The sequence below is a fragment of the Oculina patagonica genome, chromosome 4, assembly GCF_052425735.1.
Source record: "Oculina patagonica isolate OP01 chromosome 4, crgOcupat, whole genome shotgun sequence".
In the NCBI taxonomy this organism is placed as follows: domain Eukaryota; kingdom Metazoa; phylum Cnidaria; class Anthozoa; order Scleractinia; family Oculinidae; genus Oculina; species Oculina patagonica.
Window position 1 is genome coordinate 63,288,135 of NC_135761.1, and position 18,975 is coordinate 63,307,109.

An 18,975-nucleotide genomic window follows, 5' to 3' on the forward strand; every position below is an offset into this window, starting at 1 on the left:
CCGTAATTCGGTGATACGCTCCTTTCAGTCTTCAAAAATATTCGCGGCCGTAATTCGGTAAACGTATTTACGTTGATTCCGTCCAGTGTTCCAAATTACTGGCAGACTTTCGCCTTAACCGTAAACGAAATGAACAAAATTATATTTTCGCCGTAAAAACAACACTTCAGCGTGCCTTCGCATCGTATTCAGTCAAGCGAAGAGTTAAAATTGCCCTTCACTGTGATTGGTCCCCTGACCAAGGAACTCCAATTCTTTTGTTTAAAACTTGTCTTGTGATTGGCTAAAAAACGTTGGGTGGCCCCGGTTGAGTTCGTTTCACTGTAATTTCTAACCCCCAGCTAAAGCCTGTTACGTTGAATATTGCAGTTTGTCTCTTGCATCAAGTATTTTAAACAGCCAGCCCTGGCAGAAGTTTCTATCGACACATCTTCTAACTAGAAAACGTCCTTTTTCTTAAAATAGTCCCAAATGCATACCCATGCATTCTCCTAAATAAACAACAATCAAACAATAGACTAGTTCTCGCATTTATTATAAACAATTGACACGCTGTCACATTTTACAACTTATATAACTTTAGATAACAAGACTGGCATCGCTTGTCTAATCTCAGACCCTGAATACAGTCCATGAATTGAAAACGTACAAATCTTATTGATAAATAGCTCGCACAAATGAAAAACCTTGGAAAAATAATTGTCAACACTACGCCTATACAATGCACCTATCAATGTTAAGCCCGAGGGGGGGGGATCGGGCAAGGGGTGGGGATTTTGACATTTTCTATAAAAAAAGTCAAATTCCCCACCCCCGGGACAAAATAATTTGTCAAAATCCCCACCCGGGAGCAATGAAAGGTGGTCAGATGTCCTTCAAACCTTGTTGCAGGGGGTCATATGCGACCAAAATCCCTACCCTGGGGACCGACCTCACGATCAAATTCCCGTGGTTAGCCCGAACCCCCCCCCCCCCCCCCTTGGGCTTAACATTGATAGGTGCATAACTATATAACCTGTATAACGTAACCTCATTGTAAAATAACAATTTGACAACTTGATTTTTACACGCTGACTTTTTGCCTAAAACCTTTTTCTTCGATTGCTGGATCTCTTCAGGTTGTAGATATAACAAATATGACGGTAAATACTATTTACAAAATATATTAAGGTCCAAGGGTACAACAAATTATTCACTCCTGATCCTACTAAAAATGCACGGCTGTTGCGATAAAGACAAATGGTTACTGTACAATAGTTAAAAAAATTACTCCGCTCGCTTATATCATACAGGGAACCGAGTAAGAATATTAGTTTAGTTCGTATAGTGTGATCGTCCGGGTGAGAGTAGTTCTGAGAAGAACTGTTGTTGGTGACTGACGTTTCGACAACCTGAGCGGAAGTCATCTTCAGAGTCAAGTGAAAAGTTGTTGTCAGTCGATGATGTTATAAGTCTGGTCCGAACTAACAATAGACGGATCGAAACTGACCAATTACTGATGACAAACTTTACACGAGTCTTACAGCCAATAACATCACGGCTTAACTGACCAATCAGCTTCAACGGACCAGACTTATAACATCATCGACTGACAACAACTTTTCACTTGACTCTGAAGATGACTTCCGCTCAGGTTGTCGAAACGTCAGTCACCAACAACAGTTCTTCTCAGAACTACTCTCACCCGGACGATCACACTGTACGAACTACTGATACTCCTGGGTTCAAACCATTTACTTTAATATTAACTTACTTATTTTAATTTACAGCGGTTATAGCTGCATATATTCAATTTATATTTTTATGTAGCATAAGAAAACCGTCACTTGCTCCGTGTTGCACGCTTCCTGATCCTAAGCCTGTGAGAGACATGTACGAGATTACGAAGATGTACCGATCCGTCCACGTGATAATAACAACCAATCAGAGAGACTACATAACCCACTGTGGTGTTACGTCATCAGTACGGAATACTGTACTTCGTTGCATGGTTGTCTTGATTCAAATTACAATGAATGTACTCTGCATTCTCTCAATTATTTGTCTCATCTCCACCTTCCTCAACACTGCAATTAAAAACAGCGTTCTTAGTAACGAAAACGAAAAAAAGACGAAACTTCAATTGTCACGAGCGTGCGACAAAAAAAACCTGACCCCCGATGGGAGTGGAACCAGCTGTCTAGAGTGGATACTTACCTCTGTAAAGTTGAACCAGCTGAATTTGCAGTCACAAACAGTGGATATCTCTCCACTCTGCAACCTGAAATTACACAATACCAAAATATGTATCAAATGTTATACGGACTGCTTCGCGGCGTCAAAAACAACGTTTACTCAATTTTGACCCAGTGTGTCATGCATCTGATCTTGTACTAGAGGTGAGGAAAGTACAGTCGACTACCGATAACTCGAACCTCGCGCTAACTTGAACCAAAATCGTACTTGATGCGAGGAAAGTACCTCATAGATTACTACTTAGTAGAAAATAAAGTTGTTTTTTTTTTTACTTGTAAGGAAACTTTCTGATTCGGAGGAGCGAGCTAACAAAGACACCCACGAAAGGGCAGGCTGACGGACCGATCGATTGAGGGAGCTACAGCTAGTATATTGATGTAATGAGCAAACTTACCATAAGCAATGGGCGTAAGTTTGAAGACCGTGTGAAATGGAATGCGGAGATTTGGAAGTTCTCCTAGAAAGAGAAAAGAGTTTGTTATTTTCTTTTTTAGAGGTTACATTCTATTCTGTCTTCTAGGTATAGACCCAGCCTGTATACCCAGGGTGCAGAAAGATTTCCTTGCGCAGTGGGCACAGTTCGTAATGACAGAATTAGATACGAATCAAATCTTTTGTCTATTTTTCGGCAGTAGTGCAGCAGCTCTCGCAAGCTTGTTAATCTACTGGCCCTTTAGCGTAGCAGTTGATATTGTTTTTTTTTTTTTTTTTTTTTTTTTTTGGGGGGGGGGGGGCTAGGGGCATTACTCCTTTTGTTCCATTGTTCTCTCGAAAAGTAGCGAGTCATTCATGTGAGACATTGTGAGAGCTGGTAGCCAACCCTTTTTTGGAAGCACACAACATTGCAATTCGATTCACATAAGACTTCACCCTAATAATATCAACAGGGACAGTGGAATTGAAATTCCTGAAGCATGGATGCCCATGATCAAAAAACACAATAACAGGAGAACTGTACGACTGCGGACCGCCGAGGGAGCAACAGTACACCAGCATGCAGAACACTGAGGATCGAAATGCACCAATCAGAGCTGTTGAAAACCAACCAATCACAGCGCAGCCGTGTGCTTTATAAGCTAACGCACAACCAGTCGACCTTATCGCCTGATGAAGACTAGCAGTATGCAGTCGAAACGTTGCGATCTCCATCACACGTGACTACGTCGTGAGACAAACGAAATAATACTTTATTATTGTAATATGATGATTCTCGTTTTGAAGCTTGATCTAATTAAAATTTATAAACATGCTTCGATCCAGTTCCCTGTGCAATCTACGAACAGCTATAACTGAGCCCTCCCTCTGCAACAAGAAAATAAAAGACAACTGCAGTTCTATGAACTACATTTGATTCTAGCAACGTACCTGAACTGTGGTCCAAGAAGTATGCCATGAGACACTGCAAGATAGCCTATATGAAGAACAGAAATATTATTCACTTGTTTGAAGGCTGATTAACGCTAATCTGGGATTAAAAAGTCATAAACGTATTCTTCATGGCAGTGGTGTTCATAATAATAAACTGTCTTTGTTTAGCACTTGTTTTTAAATTTGGTCTAAAGGAATGCACAACATGCAGAAACTTACTACAAACGTGTCAATGAGTGCATAAAAACAAGCGTGTTGCACCACCCACCTCATGGCAAACAACCAAGACATTGGACTGTCTTTCCAGTTCCTAAAGAGAAGACATATTGCAATATTTGTCAACTGTCACCATCACATTTCACTCCAAAGCGAGTTTTAGTTGAATTATCATTTAACTTACCATTATCACTGGTTCAAGTCGAGCACACACATCGCTGTACGACTAATAAAAACAACGAAAACATTTAAGTGCCACATTAAAATACTACATTTCTTACTGTAGTCTGCACAAGAATAGACCAATTTCGATATATTAAAATTCAGCCTAAAACAATAGACCTCATTACGAGGCTCCGGGGACTAAACTATAGAGTTCGTGGGGTTTATTCCCCGGAGCCTCGTAGTGATGTCTATTGTTTTAGGCTGAATTTTAATATATCGAAATTGGTCTATTACAAAGAGTAAGATCAACAAATCAGAGGTAAAATTTGTAATTTGTATAGGAGAACGTGCTGCCTTTGCAATGACATCTGCAAATTGTTAGATGTTCTAGTTTTCTTGAATGAGGTACGATAAGTAGGCCCCATCTCCTAACATCAGTGTTACGATCAGCAGTGGACGTTAAAGAACTCACACACCATACCGCAAAGAGTAGGGCACAGAGTTTCCATTGTTGTGGTGTCCGATCTCGTCCCGTAACTCTAATTGTGAAGCGCATTGAGCTTTGTAAATGCACTATACAAGAACCATTATTTTTCATTCATATACTGGGCCAGCTACTGGCAATATTTAACAATTATTCGCCGAAGGTGAAGTGAATCACGGCGAATATTCGCCTCGGGGGAATATTCGCCGAGATTCACTGAGCCTCAGGCGAATAATTGTTTTAGTCTATTTTTCAGAGGTGAATATCAAGAACTATGAAATAAAGAACTAAAACACGGAAACAAAAAACACAAGTGCTCGCTTGAATACGTGTAAACAAGTTTAATTCATCGATTCTAAAACAGAATTTACACTTTAGTTTAAGCAATAAAACGAAACAAAACAAACACTACGAAAAAGACAGATATCTAGTACCTTTGTTTAATCGGGGAATATTCGCCGTGATTCACTTCGCCTTCGACGAATAATTGTTAAATAGTATTGTGGGAGAATACTGATGTATTTCAGTCCGAAGGGTGAAGCTGACCATTTCCGTTATGTATTTTAAAATATAAAATAATAAGCTACTAACATTAACTAAACATTACCTCTCCCCTGGGGTATCTGTAATTAAATGGATGTTCTTCTATAACCTTGTGTTCTTCAGGGTCCATCTTTTTTATTTCGTCCAGGGTCATACCATCGTAGATGCCCTGATATAAATGATATCACAACAGATAATGATTATTATTATTATACATTGTAGTCACTATCTGTCTTCTCATTGGCTAAGAGCCTACAGTTAATTCTGAGAATCAGCGCAACCTACAGATTAGTGAATAATCTGCTAGCAGAGTATTCACTAATCTGTAGGTTGCGCGCGCAATACATGATTTCTGAGAGGACTGTGGGACACATCTGACAGCGAAGGAAATTCATAGTTCGTCGATTCGCTTCTTCAACCGAGCAAAACCTTTACCTAAATTGAAAAATTGCTGGACAATAAATTCTCGGAAAACACAAAATGACCGACAAAGATTGCGAAGGAACTATTCCACGAATACTTTGAGAGAAAAGCATTCAAAAGCAAGACGACAAGTAGGAATTAGTAGAACGGTTGTAATCGTTTTGTCCTTATTTATTTTATTTTTTTTTTCAGAAAAACAATGTATAATAAAACAATTATTAAATTCGGTTTCTGTGATATCTGGAATAATCAAGATCTCAGCAAGTGTTACCAGCCTTAGCCTTCGGCTTTGGCTGATAACACTTACCTCGACCTTGATTATTCCACCACAAAAACCTCATCCAATAACTGTTTATTATCAATTAACACTGAGCTCATGGGGCTACAAGCTGATACGTAAAGCTCCTGGGCACAAATCCAAGTCCATTATTTAAAAATTTAGCCCCAAACAACATTCATGGGTTAAAATGCTCTACGAGAAACATCAGACAATAGTACACAAAACAGAAACACTATCAGACTTACTGTTCTTAGAAACACTGTCTTAGAACTTTCATTGTTAAAATAAAAAGTGAAACAAATAATGTTTTGGCACAGATAGCAAACCAGCACATATTTAGAGACAACATTATTATCGAATACTCACAGAGAAAACAACTTTCTTCGTCTTATATTTATTTTCCATGCACGAAACAACTTACATGATCCATTTCATTCAGAGCTTTCCATCTCTCAATTGACACACCCTTAAGATACTGCGCAGTGTCCACAGCTCTTTTAAGCTGACTTGTCCAAACCTAAAATCGACATAAATTATGAATGTTGACGAGATAGTCTTACATTATATTCCCCTTTTATTAAAAAAAGCATTTACACTTAATTATCAAAGTAGAGTGTCCTACCTTTAAATCTGTAAGTTTCTCATCCTCAATGAATCTTGCCAAAGCAAATGAAAACTGCAGAAAAAATGAACTACTCTTTACATTGACAACTGACCCTAACCCAAGTACGAATAAAAAAACAAAAGTAGATATTTAAGGTTAATGATGTTTTCTCGAATTTGAAAGCTACAAACTTTTTTCTTTCAAAAAACTTGACCATAAACACAGTCATTTAAGTATGGGGTCTAACTGGAATTTCCAGAGGGTTGGGCGCTGGATTTTAACCAAAAAACCCTCTGTAGTAGGGGTATGGATATTTCCTGAAACAACTCAATATATATTTCACTTGTACATAACTGTAAATTTGGGTTGCTTTTGATCAATCACCTTATCTTTAGTTTCTTATTCAACATAAATTGGAACCAATTGAGATGTCACACATTTTCTGCCACTGCAATATAAATCAGAGTACAGCCTAACACTTTAAACAATAACATTATTTGCTTAATAATTTATGAACATGATCAACACACCTCTTCTCCCCTGACTGTCAGATCTGAGTCTCCTCCAAGTCTCTTTTGAACATTGAATACACTCTCTCCATGCTAAATTAATTGCAAGGGGATTAACTAAATTAAATAAGAAATACACTGACAGGCTGTATATTTGTAACCCTTAGTTTAAAATACAAACAAACTCTAAATTATGTATTATTCTAAGTCTCTTACTTCTGCCTCACAGATACAAATGTATAGACCATTTTCCCCCAGGGAGGGACTCGCAGATGAAAGGGGCAGGGATGCTCATCGTCTCGCTTGGGTGTAAATATTGGATTATTGGTTTTGCTTAGGGTGTTCGAGACAAAACGCCAATATTTTTAGCCAAAATGGTTTCGTTTAGAAATTCCACACTTACCGGTAGTTTTATGGATCGGTCTCTTTTAGTTTTTTTTTTTTTTGATCAGCATCCCTGCCCCCTTTCATATAGGAGTCCCCCCCCCCCCCCCACCTCGGGCATTTTCCTAGGCCTGGCTGCACCTGAGATATTCAACTGGAATGAAAATTTATTGTTTGACATAGCTTGTTAAGAACAAGATTCCTGTCTATTTCTTTTAACTGAATAGGTAAGCAAGGCTCTCTTTTGCAGATCAGAAGATCATCCAAAATGGTTGGGAATACAGCTTACCCTAGCAAGATATATCGACCTTTTCTTGATGTGTGAGTTCATTAGAAAATAAACAGCTCTACTCTGAAGGTAACCTGTAAACAAGAACAAAGAAATAGTTTATTTAAGTATTAAGCCATTTTATCTGTACATAATTTAACCACAGATTAAACGGACAGCTGAACCGTTTGAAAAAAAAAAAAAAAAAAAAAAGTAAAAGTGTTTATAATCCATTTACAAAATGTTATTTTACCCATTTAACGGTAATAATAATAATAAAATAATAAATATGTGTTAATAGTGGTCATGCACTTAGCTTCATAGTTTACAGGCATGCCACTGAAACAGAGGAAACAAATAATTTATAAATGAACATAACAAGGTTAAAAGTGGTCATTTTCACTTTCCTGGTCACATATTAGGCAAGTTTCATCGCTAATCTAATTTGTCATTAAAAATGTAATAATCATAAAATTAATCAAAATACTGATTGAGCTTTATTACCGTCAATGTTGTTTACAAGGTACTGTTCTCCTGCATTGATGATCTTGATAAATGAAAGACTTCTGTTGAAACAAGAATTCATTAACAGGAACATAAAGAAAATTGGATAATCAGGCAATATATACAGAAACAATACAGTTTAAACTACCATTCATTTCATAACTAAAAGATGTCGTTATCTAGTATGCATAGTTTCCAAGAATTGATCTGATCAATACAATACAATACAACAATGCAATACAATGTTTAATGTGGTCATTACACTTAGCTATGGTTTCGATGCGTCCCGCAGATATGGTTAGCAAAATCTGCGGGAACGCACCAGCTAGTTTACAGGTAAGCCACAATGAAAATAAAACAAAAATAAAATAAAGTGAATAAAATTCTTCAAAGCTTTAAAGCTTTAAATATGTGCGACGCATTTCCTGATTAAAAATTTCTAGCTTAAAAATTTGTTTAAAAAAAAGGTGAGCTAAAAGTGTTAAAAAACCAGCTTCTACCATCCTTTTTAAAATCATGTGAGCTCCAACATTTAGATCGTAACTACTGGTTGCAACTTCCTGTCATCACTCATTTTGTGGACCTCTCAGGAAACAGAAATTTGCTTCAATGGGTTCTAGACCTTGGTCATGTCTGCAGATTGTGATTGGTAGATTCCAATCAATTTTCAAGTGTTGGTGTTTCATTTTTAGGTTCTTTGATAGTCACTAAAATTAATTTTATGAATGACGGCAGCAAAAAATGCAGTGATGGGTTCAGTTATGAGCTTCAGAGCTTGCATAATTTTGATCAAATCAGTATTTTTACACTCTTTTCCACTCACCCCTCCTTCTCTAGAGACAGTGGCTGATAAGCATCTTCATAGTGCTTAATACGTTCCCTGAAGTCTTCAACAGCTGTGTCTCTATCCACAGTCACATAATCAGGGCTGAACACCTTCACTTCCTGTTGGGGCAAAGTTGACGCTGGCGAGTCCACCCAAACTTCCCATAACTTAAACTCCTCTTTTGTAAAAAATTCATGTCCCATTACCTTGAAGATCAAGAAGAAAATAACATATCATTGTTCCTTTATTTACATTGACTCCACTTTAATAACAATTATTACCGTTAATAATAATGATGATGATGATGATGATGGCAACATTGAAACGTTGTGCCAACTTCTAATCACTAATTTTTATTGATAATAAAAATTTAATGATGGCAACATCAAAACGGTTGACTAATTTTGAATAATAATAATAATAATAATAATAATAATAATAACAATTACAAAAAAATTACATAGTCATAAACGATTTCTCAAACCCCATTTATTTAGAGACAATTTATTATAAAATTTGTTTTGTAAATAATTGGATTGGATTGGATTACTTGAACCAATTTTTATTTCCTTTGGAGGTTAGAGGAAGCTAGATTTCACTGAACAATGTTTAGTAAAGAAGGATAACCCCCAAAGGTAGAAAAAAGCAAATACAAAAATGGTAGCCAAAACTGGCAGTCTTGTTTGCCAAAATGTGAAATCTTTTGATTCAAAAGCAGGAAGAGAAGGGTTTCTCCAATAGAGTTTTAAATTAAAATTTCTATTCTCTGATTTCTTTTCATAACATGTTTATGCAATACTGATTAAATTATACTTAGAAGAAAGCATGCAAATATTACATAACAGGACTTCAAATTCAGATTACGGGAGCTGTAACTTGTAACAGTGATTGAAATTTACATGCCAGTTACTGGAACTAATTTCACATTTTCATTCATGAAAGTGACAAATGAAGCTTAGTAAATGAAGGAATGAGCAAATGTATGAACTAATAGTTATGCAATGGGTTCAGTGAATGAACAGAAAAAGGAACAAACAAACAAATGGATGAACTAGTGGATGAATGAAAAAAGAATGAATGGATGAATACAAAACTATGAACAATACCAGGTTGGCTTCAAGATCAATGTACATATTACACTGTATGTACATGATCAGCAGAGGCAGAAGCAGCAGCAGCAGCAAAAGATAGATCAGCTGGAAAAAGAGGGCAAGCAGCCTATTCTCCACACAAAGGTAACAGACAATTCAATGATGATGATGAAAGGAAACATGATCTTAGGAAGTCTGAGACCCCACTGCCTTCTACCTTAAGTAAAGTTTCATTTTTAATGTGATACATTAAATTTACTTTATATTTAAGTCTGTTGAGGTGCCTGCATCTCATTTTTTTTTATAAAAAAAGTGACCCAGTTTTAATTAATATTCATATCAATTTAATGATTGTAACATTCTCATTCACTCATGGCTTAGCTCATGCACTATATTAAGCTTTTAAACATGTCAGTTATTTTAAGAATTATCACCTGCTATAATTAAAAAACAGCCATAATTTGTTTTTTTTTAAGGACTAATTTTACTCAAGAACACAAAAAATTCATCTGGGCAGATCAGAGACACAATTTATTTAAGACTGTTTATGATTAAAAACAACTTGTTGTTTTTTTCAACTTCGACTTTGACTTCCAGATGCCTCAAGCATTCACAAACTTCTCAGTAAATTTCAAACTTGTAAATTAATTTAATCAACAAAATTAAAGTTTTTTTTTAAGAAAAGCCAACTTTTCAAGGATCCAGCAAATTTTCATGACTTGTACAAACCATGGTAATAAGTGCTAAAGCAGTGGTAGATTATAGAACTGAGGTGCTTGAGAGGGAGGGGGGCACAGCTCAAAAGAGGGGCAGGCCTATCAGGCCCCTCCCTGGGTCTCTCATTGAAATGTCAAATTTATGGCACAGATTTATTGTATGAATTACGTTAGTATATGGCCATGGAGAACACACAAGATTAAAAAATTCTGCAATCATATCTAAGGAAAAGAACTGATCAGTCACATAGAAACATTACCTTTATATTAGCAGCTACTATATCTGAGTCTTCACATATGGACTCCATGAAAAAAACCTCAGAAAAAAAAAAGTACAATACATGTATATCAAATGTAAAAAGCTTAAGACATCTGTTTTTTATTATTTCAATTTAACAAGAAGCTACATGTACATGTATGTCTGACAACCAAACACTCTCTGAACACAAATTAACCTGCCACCTTTTTGTGAGAATAAGACAGCAGTTGCATTGCATGCCGTAAAATTCCACATATAAGCTTTTGGCTTATACAACTATACAACTACAGCAGCGTTGATCGAAATGCGTTTTTCATCTACTGGTTTTTAATATTTTTAATATGCTTAAAAAACTCATAATAAATCAATGTCATTTTAATATTTGGAGCGATATCAGGGGAAGGGTCTATAACCATGAGTGCTTATAAGCAGAATTTTAAAGTTACCTATCCTAAATAAATTTGTTTCACAACTCAGAGTCCATCCAGGTGTATATTGGGTAAATTCTAGTACTGATCAGAAAAAGTTAAGGCAAACTGACAAATTGCCAGGCAATAACTTGTAAAGGACTAGCATCTCATACTTCTCATACACAACTGGGACACACTCCTGGCCAAACTACACAGCAAAAATTTAAAATGTACAGGTACAGTGTACCAAATGGGAAGGGAAAGTGGCTGGTTAACATCGGGAAATGTGTTAATGCTCCATAAAATATCCTCCCTCACCACCCCCACAGGTTTATTATTATTATTATTATTATTATTATTATTATTATTATTATTAAATTATTATTATTATTATTTGGGTCCCCCTCCCCACGCTTCTGGAAATTCCAGTTTAGTCTTCCTTCTTTCCATAAAATATTTTGGTCTTTGAACCCCCCCCCCCCCCCTGCACGTATGTACATGGAACCACACAATAGCAGACATCAACAAAGTAATTGAGAACAAGCCCCAAGTGACACACTATATGTAACTAGCTTCTTTATTCAGCAGAAAACAACCTGACTGTCTAGCTTTATAGTTTAACCTTATCATGAATGCTAAAAAAACCGGAGCTATTATGCTGGCATACAAGGTACTGAGGTCTTTAAGTGCTGTGTCTTACCTTGAATCCCCGGGTGGTACAAAAGTCCATTATCAGGGCTCTTCTCTCGATTGTTGTATTTGTGGCATCAAATATCTAATGGTGCAAAGAAAATAATTCAATGTAGAAATGCAGCTAAATTTTAAAACTTTCAATTTATTTAATGAAACTGAATGATACATACTGCTACTTGTCCTCCAAGACTCAAAAACTTGCTGACATCCTCCAGGCAGTCTATAGCACACTGTCTGTTATTTTCAAAGTAAAATGGAAAAATGTTGAGTAAAAATACAGAAGACTGTTTGACCTTTGTTTTTAGAATCTTCAGATGATTTTGAAATAAGTTCTTCATACATTGGTACATTTTTATTAAAGATAAATCCAGTGGAATCAACAAACTGGTTTCTCCAAGCTGCAAAATATAATTATAAACACTGTACAGTGTACCTCCCACCAAATAAGACCCCATCCACACTGACCCGGGTAAATTTGAAAACGCATCTTTTTTTCTCTGGTTAGGCCAACCGTCCACACTGAAACAGCGTTTTCGGTCACCGAAAACGGAGCTTTTCAAAAACGCTCACCAATGAGCGTTTGGACTTGGAGCGTGAAATAGTGTATTTTTATATTTTATTGTAAATAATTTTAGAGGGCCACTGGTTTGTTAGTATTTTTATGTTATTTTAGTGCTACCCTCGTTAAATAAAGACTTTACTTTTACTTTTACTTACTAATGAAGGGTATCAAATTAGAATCGAATGTTAGAATGTTAGAATGTTAGAATCGTCTTTGTAAGTAATTGTCAGTAATTGTATTGTAATGTAGTGTGCATGAATCAGTAAGAGCAATAAAAAAAAAAAAAAAAAAAAAAAAAAAAAAAAAAAAGGGTATCAAATTTACCCGGGTTAATGTGGACGGAAAACATTTTATGCGGCGTTTTCAAATTTCTCCGTTTTCAAATTTACCCTGGTCAGTGTGGACGGGGCCTAAGACTAACATAACATAATAAATGTCATTCTGAAACATTTCTCATAACAGCGCTTACAGCAACAATTATACACACCTTCTAATTTTCTGGGCTTCAGCATTGTCCACTCTGAAAAAGTCATGCAGTTTGTCTGATCCAACAGCTCTTCTCCGGTACTCACCGACATTAAATACTGTAGAAGATGAAAAGAAAAGAGTCAAGTTGAATAAACATTCTTTTATCTATTTTATCGGCATCCAGATTTCTCCAACCTCCAAGAGAAATTATTCACGAAATCGGGGAGTTTGAGAAATTTAGGGAAATAATTGCAGCATTTATTTGACTGAGTGTAGAAAATCTAAGGAAACTGACTTTTTGTTTAAGTTACCTGGAGGATTGAGAAATCACGGGCTCCAGAAATCAGAATTTATAATTTTATTTTACGAATATGAACTACATATAAATATGAATATGAACTAACCTTTTGTTTTGATGCCAATCCAGTTGAGATAACGGCCCAATTTTTTTGCCATGTACGTCTTTCCTCTTGCCGGCAGACCAACCAGTGTAATAACAGTTGGGGCATTGACAAAACGAGGATAATATCCAGGATAACAGGTATCTGAAAAAAATGCAGTTACAGTGAAAAACCATTCAATTGATATAATTATTAATTCAACCCTCCAAGTTTAATTTTTTCCTTAGTGGCCATTTGGCCACCGCCTGCTCAAGTTTGGGTTGTAATTACTAACCACTTCAACTTAATATTCTATTGCAATTATACAAAAATAGCAGTAAGTCAATCTTGTTTATAGGTTGATCACTGCACTACAGCATACATTTTAATAATGGATAGGTCAATTAAAAGCAAATACATTTTAATAGCTTTTATTAGCTTTACATCAGTCAGTATTTACAACTAAGGGTGCATTTCTTTGGGAAAATCCAAATCCGGATTCTTGTATCCAAAAACAGATTTTGCATTTCTTTACCTATATCTGAAAAATGGATTAATCTCGGATCCATGATCTGAAGAATACACACTTGGATATATCTTGATGATATCTAAATCTGGATTTTTAGGATTCATGTTCCGTGCGTTTCTTTGGGAAAGGATTTGAAAAAAGTACAGTCTGTGTTGTGAAAATACAGGTTCACTCTTTGTGAACACTGTCATACAGTAAGTTTTTCAGGTACTTATTTCAATCAAGATACAGAAATAATTCACGATAAAAGGAAACCGTAGTTTGATCAGTATGAAGTGTCATTAAAGATTTTATTGCAGGTTTTCTAGAACAGCCAACATGTGCCTACCGAAGTTATATCTCGATGTATCCTTTTGAAATTGTCACAAGTGAAGTTTGCATTGATCATTTCGCAAACATTCTTCACTCTCAGATGCGTTCTCACCACATTGTGCTTGAGGCTAAAAAAGAACTATTTCGACATGTGATTTATGTGAAAGATTTTGTATGTTGAAATGATTTTAGCTAGGATGATGGAAATAAATTTGTTCCGTTATGTTCTGTTCGAAATGTGTTTATGAGGTTGTCATGGCAAAAAATCCATTTCAGATTCTTCATTTCTTTGGGAGCAAAGTGTCCGAGTGATCTGAGATTAATGATCCAATTTTGGATTTTTCCAAAGAAATGCACCCTAACAGTGATTTCATGTGGCAGATCTAGATGTCCTTGCCTGATGAGAGGAAGGGCAATAAGTAAGGGTGTAAAAAGGGGCAGGGGTGAAACTCTACTACTATGATTTCTTTCATCTTACAATGTACATTAACTTAAGTACTACAAGGTACAAGACAAACCTAAACATAGCGAATATTCTTATCAACCTCTCTCTGTGCCAAAAACAAATTGTGTTTAATTTTCTATTTGTTGGAGCTGAGTTGGGGAATTATTTATAAATGAGTTATTTATAACAATAAATAACTTTCAAATGCTTGGCAGTTTCCCAGAATTTAAACTAATAGACTAGTCTTGTGGATGGAGATTCAGATAAACAGAATTCTACAAACTTTACATTGTAGCAAATCAATCACATATTCCAAACAAAATCCACAATATACTCTGCTACTGAGATCATTAAATATGTCACAAAAGCATTAAGATAAAACCTATAGACTAGCAATACATTCTGAAAGATTGTAGAAATGTTTGCCTTCAATTGAATAATGTATTACAACAAAATACAAATGGATACACATTGCAAGGTCTCTTGTAACAAGCAACCTTGTAAAGTAAGTCCAATTGTATTTGTTCACACGTACATGTAAGTTTGTGTGTTAGATGCACTAGTCATGGAGTGAATTCTCAAGGGATTAACTTTAAGAATATTAAGGGGAAATACTAAGATCAAAGTTGGATTTAACAAAACCTGCATTCTTGTATACAACATCACAGTTTAGTGTTTCCATTGTTGAAGCCTGACAGTCCGTTGTAGAGCACAAAAACAAACTTATAAACAAAATCTACCGTGTATCAAAATTACTGGTTAACATGCAAAGCTAAAGAGGAGCCGGAACAACTATTATGTAAATTTTTGTCATCCTCAAATATTTTTAATTGTCAGTAGTTTTCAGGCTAATTGATGCATGTAAATACAGTGCCTTTAAATGCCATGGAAACTGCTGAGTAACGAGAGAATAGAAATCACCTCAATAGGAAAGAGCTAGTGCTTCATTTATAGTTTCTTTTAAAAATATACAATTATAAATACTACATGTAGAAAGGTGAAGTAAGTACTTTAGATTTTAAGCATAATTTAAATTTTGTTTGTCAAGCTCTAATACCCTCTAATATCAATAAAATGATCAAACAGGAATTTTAAACTAAGGTTAATGGTATGTACTGATGCATGAATTGAGGCAATATCATTCGAACAAACACCCTCAAATGAAGGCTAAAAAGTTCAGCTGAAAGTAAACAGCAAGTTTAAATTCAGCCATTATTTGAATTTGGCAAAAAGAATGGAAAGCTTCTGTACGTGTGGCTATTAACATCAATAATACCAGAAGACAGACATGCACGGTGTAATATAATTATTGCATTTAAATACACAGCCTAAATGTAGCAAATATTCTGTCCTTGTTTGAAAATGCCTAAATATAATATTAGTAAAGATTTTCAGGCTACATCTACAAATATTCATTGACTTAACTGACAATTTCTACCAATTTCCAACTTGGCCAAATTTGAAATCTTGGTTGCTTGTTACCAGGGCTGCTTTACCCAGGGAAGGGGCACAAGGCAATTGAAGGTGGCTCAAAATAGTTTCCTGCCATTTTCAGTAAAAAGAATGGAAAGCTTCTGTACGTGTGGCTATTCACATCAATAATACCAGAAGACAGACATGCAAGGTGTAATATAATTATTGCATTTAATATACACAGCCTAAATGTAGCAAATATTCTGTCCTTGTTTGAAAATGTCTAAATATAATATTAGTAAAGATTTTCAGGCTACATCTACAAATATTCATTGACTTAACTGACAATTTCTACCAATTTCCAACTTGGCTAAATTTGAAATCTTGGTTGCTTGTTACCAGGGCTGCTTTACCCAGGAAAGGGGCACAAGGCAATTGAAGGTGGCTCAAAATAGTTTCCTGCCATTTTCAGCACCTCAACTATACTATGACTCTCTTTCAGTTGAAGAAACAATTATGGCATCAAACAGATGGCAAATCATTATTCATTGGTGAAAACGTTATTTTCCTGACACTACAAGTTACTAATAAATAATAAAGATGGTAAATTTTAAAAGCTCGGTGATAAATAGTGAAGAAATTATTCAACATGACACGAGCGTGGGACAAAGAAAAAATCTGAGTCCACGACGGGAATCGAACCCATGGCCTCCCAGATACCGGTTGGGCGCTCTAACCAACTGAGCTACGAGAGACTCGTTGTTGAGCTGGGCCATTTACTAGGTTGATATGTGACACGCGTCCTGCATACTGCTAGGATCAGCAATGTCGAAATCATCAAATGTGTAGTAAATAAGCTTAAAATTTACCATCTTTATTATTTACACGACTAAGGCGGTCCGAGGGCCAATAACTAAATCAGCCAATCAGATTACTTTATTTCCGGTCCCGCGAGGGCCGATATTTTCCAAGTATCGGACCGGGTTTTGTCCTGGATGATCCCGCGCTAATTCCTGCGCGACTTAGCGCAAGATTTTTGCTAGATTTTTTTTGCAAGAGTTTTTTGAAGTTTTTATTGCTTTGAAAATGAAATGAACTTAAGCACAGAAATAACTATAACTCTTTTAGCGCGGGTAAAAGTTTTGCCAGGGATTGTTTTCCACAACATCTACCGGGTAGCAATTCTCACTACCCAAAGTTTCCAGTCGTGTAATAAATCTCTTATTAACCAAGCTTGCTCGGAACCGTACTGGGCGATTATTGGCCCTCGGTCTTTTTTGTACAGACCTCGCTGCACTCGATCTGTACTGTCAAGACCTCGGGCCAATATTCGCCCAGTATGGCCCTCGCGCATGGTAAATAAGATATATTTTTATTATTACGAACCTTGTGAAATAAAGTCATCAAATGAAATTAATCAAAGGACATACAATAAGTAATAATAAAAGGCGCAGTCCTGTTATTGAGATTAGATTGAGCCAGTTTGTGTATAAAACTGTCATTTCCATTACATGGAAACTAATTTTAATTAATTATTAAGGAGTTATTAAACGAATTTTGCTTAAAAGTTATTTTGCATGCACGCGTGTCCAGACTCGTTAAATTTATATGGCGCCACATTGAATTGAAAATAAGGTGTAACAATGCAGTTAGGGGCTCCATTTAAACATTAAGCTTAACGTGCATTACAGTAGGTTTAGCTTTAAGGCTTCTGTTGTTTTGCCAGTTGGTCAGTCACTGACTTGAACCTACAAAAATCGACGACGCAAAGTTCATAAAACTAAAAACTGCCATCCTGCTTTACCCACATTCTTTGTGGCGACTGTAATTTTAAAAGCCCCAGCCTCAGCTAGCTGTTAGCTTAAAACCGCAATTGGCAGTCATGCGTTCGCACAGTGAGCAATATCAAATTAAAACTCACCGACTCTGTACTTGTAGTCAAGCGGATAAATAACGCCTCTCTTCTCTCTTAAAACGAATACTCCCTGATGTCCGTGTTCCTCGTCTTCTTCATCAGCTACCAAGTCCATATCCTGATCAAAAGAACTTGTGCTACTCACGGAATTCATTGAGTGAAGTGAAAATGGCGGTTCCATCTTCTCAAGCTCGGCCGCCATTTTTAATAGCCAATGTCACGCACCTTGTTTTGGTGCAACACGTGATCAGCCAAGCGTTCAGCACGTGTTGACAAGCTGATTGTCACAGCCTCTCAGACAATCGTCGCTGGCGTGCATGGTGGATGTGTCTCGGGGGTGGGAGAGGTGGGGGTAGAGGACCCTGCACGCCGGCAAAAGTTTTACGATGCTTCATATCATCGGTAAAGGTTATTTAATATCAATCACGAAAACTAAAAGCGTTCGTAGTTCGATTGTAGAGACGCAACAAGAAACTGGAGGCATTGGTCGTCTGCCATTTCCAAAAAAAAAACGGAAACTTCGGTGGGAAATTAATTTTCCGTTTGAAGTTTTCCCAAAGAAGGTCAATTAAAGAACCTACCGTTGAACCCCTGGATTGAACTGAAAAATTTTGCATGGCTGTAAAGGCGGAATGAATGAAATGAATGAAAGGGCTGGAACTGGAAAAAACGGTGAAACACAAATTTCCATTTGGAACGTCCCACCGGGAAAACGGTGGAACTACCAAAAGTTCCGTTCCTCTGAAACAATCTTAATATACACGAAAAAAAAAACTTTTTTTTTATTTTTTAAGCTATTGAAAGCCACACCTGTTAACACGGTATACAAAGCCTCTACTTGTTGGTTCCCTGCAGGTACCAGAAGTGGAGACACTTTGAAACGGGTGAAACTCATTCCCTACTCCCCCCCCCCCCCCCCCCTCCCATCCCTTAGCATCCCGCTCCACGTTCGCTATTGCTCTCACGTTTTTTT

General features: G+C 36.4%; 1 protein-coding gene across 4 annotated transcripts; it reads right to left on the reverse strand.

The window, feature by feature from the left end:
- Positions 1–514: 514 nt before the first annotated feature.
- On the reverse strand, positions 515–18,228 carry LOC144651048 (6-phosphofructo-2-kinase/fructose-2,6-bisphosphatase 1-like). Of its 4 annotated transcripts, XR_013570251.1 has the most exons (20): positions 18,009–18,228; positions 13,413–13,553; positions 13,028–13,124; positions 12,149–12,212; positions 11,986–12,060; positions 10,877–10,933; positions 8,807–9,015; positions 7,984–8,045; positions 7,501–7,574; positions 6,849–6,920; positions 6,337–6,390; positions 6,136–6,231; positions 5,076–5,180; positions 4,004–4,045; positions 3,872–3,913; positions 3,601–3,646; positions 2,630–2,692; positions 2,197–2,260; positions 1,090–2,066; positions 515–686 (listed from the first exon to the last, which is right to left on the reverse strand). XR_013570251.1 is itself a non-coding variant. In XM_078510914.1 (19 exons), the coding sequence occupies exons 1-19, from the start codon at positions 18,202–18,204 to the stop codon at positions 2,033–2,035; spliced, it is 1,506 nt and encodes a 501-aa protein (XP_078367040.1). In that variant the 5' UTR covers positions 18,205–18,228; the 3' UTR covers positions 515–2,032. The 4 variants fall into 4 exon arrangements, 3 of the variants coding, with proteins under 3 accessions (XP_078367040.1, XP_078367039.1, XP_078367041.1); XM_078510914.1 differs by having other exon boundaries at positions 515–2,066; positions 8,807–8,928; XM_078510913.1 differs by having other exon boundaries at positions 515–2,066.
- Positions 18,229–18,975: the final 747 nt, after the last annotated feature.

What these genes read in the sequence shown, in the direction of transcription:
- LOC144651048 (XM_078510913.1), bottom strand. Translation starts at nt 18,204, where the DNA reads ATGGCGGCCGAGCTTGAGAAGATGGAACCGCCATTTTCACTTCACTCA. An exon ending in GATTGGCATCAAAACAAAAG is followed by an intron (nt 13,125 to 13,412) that starts GTTAGTTCATAT and finishes CATCTTCTACAG; the next exon opens with TATTTAATGTCGGTGAGTAC. An exon ending in CTTCTTGGACCACAGTTCAG is followed by an intron (nt 2,693 to 3,600) that starts GTACGTTGCTAG and finishes TTCTCTTTCTAG; the next exon opens with GAGAACTTCCAAATCTCCGC.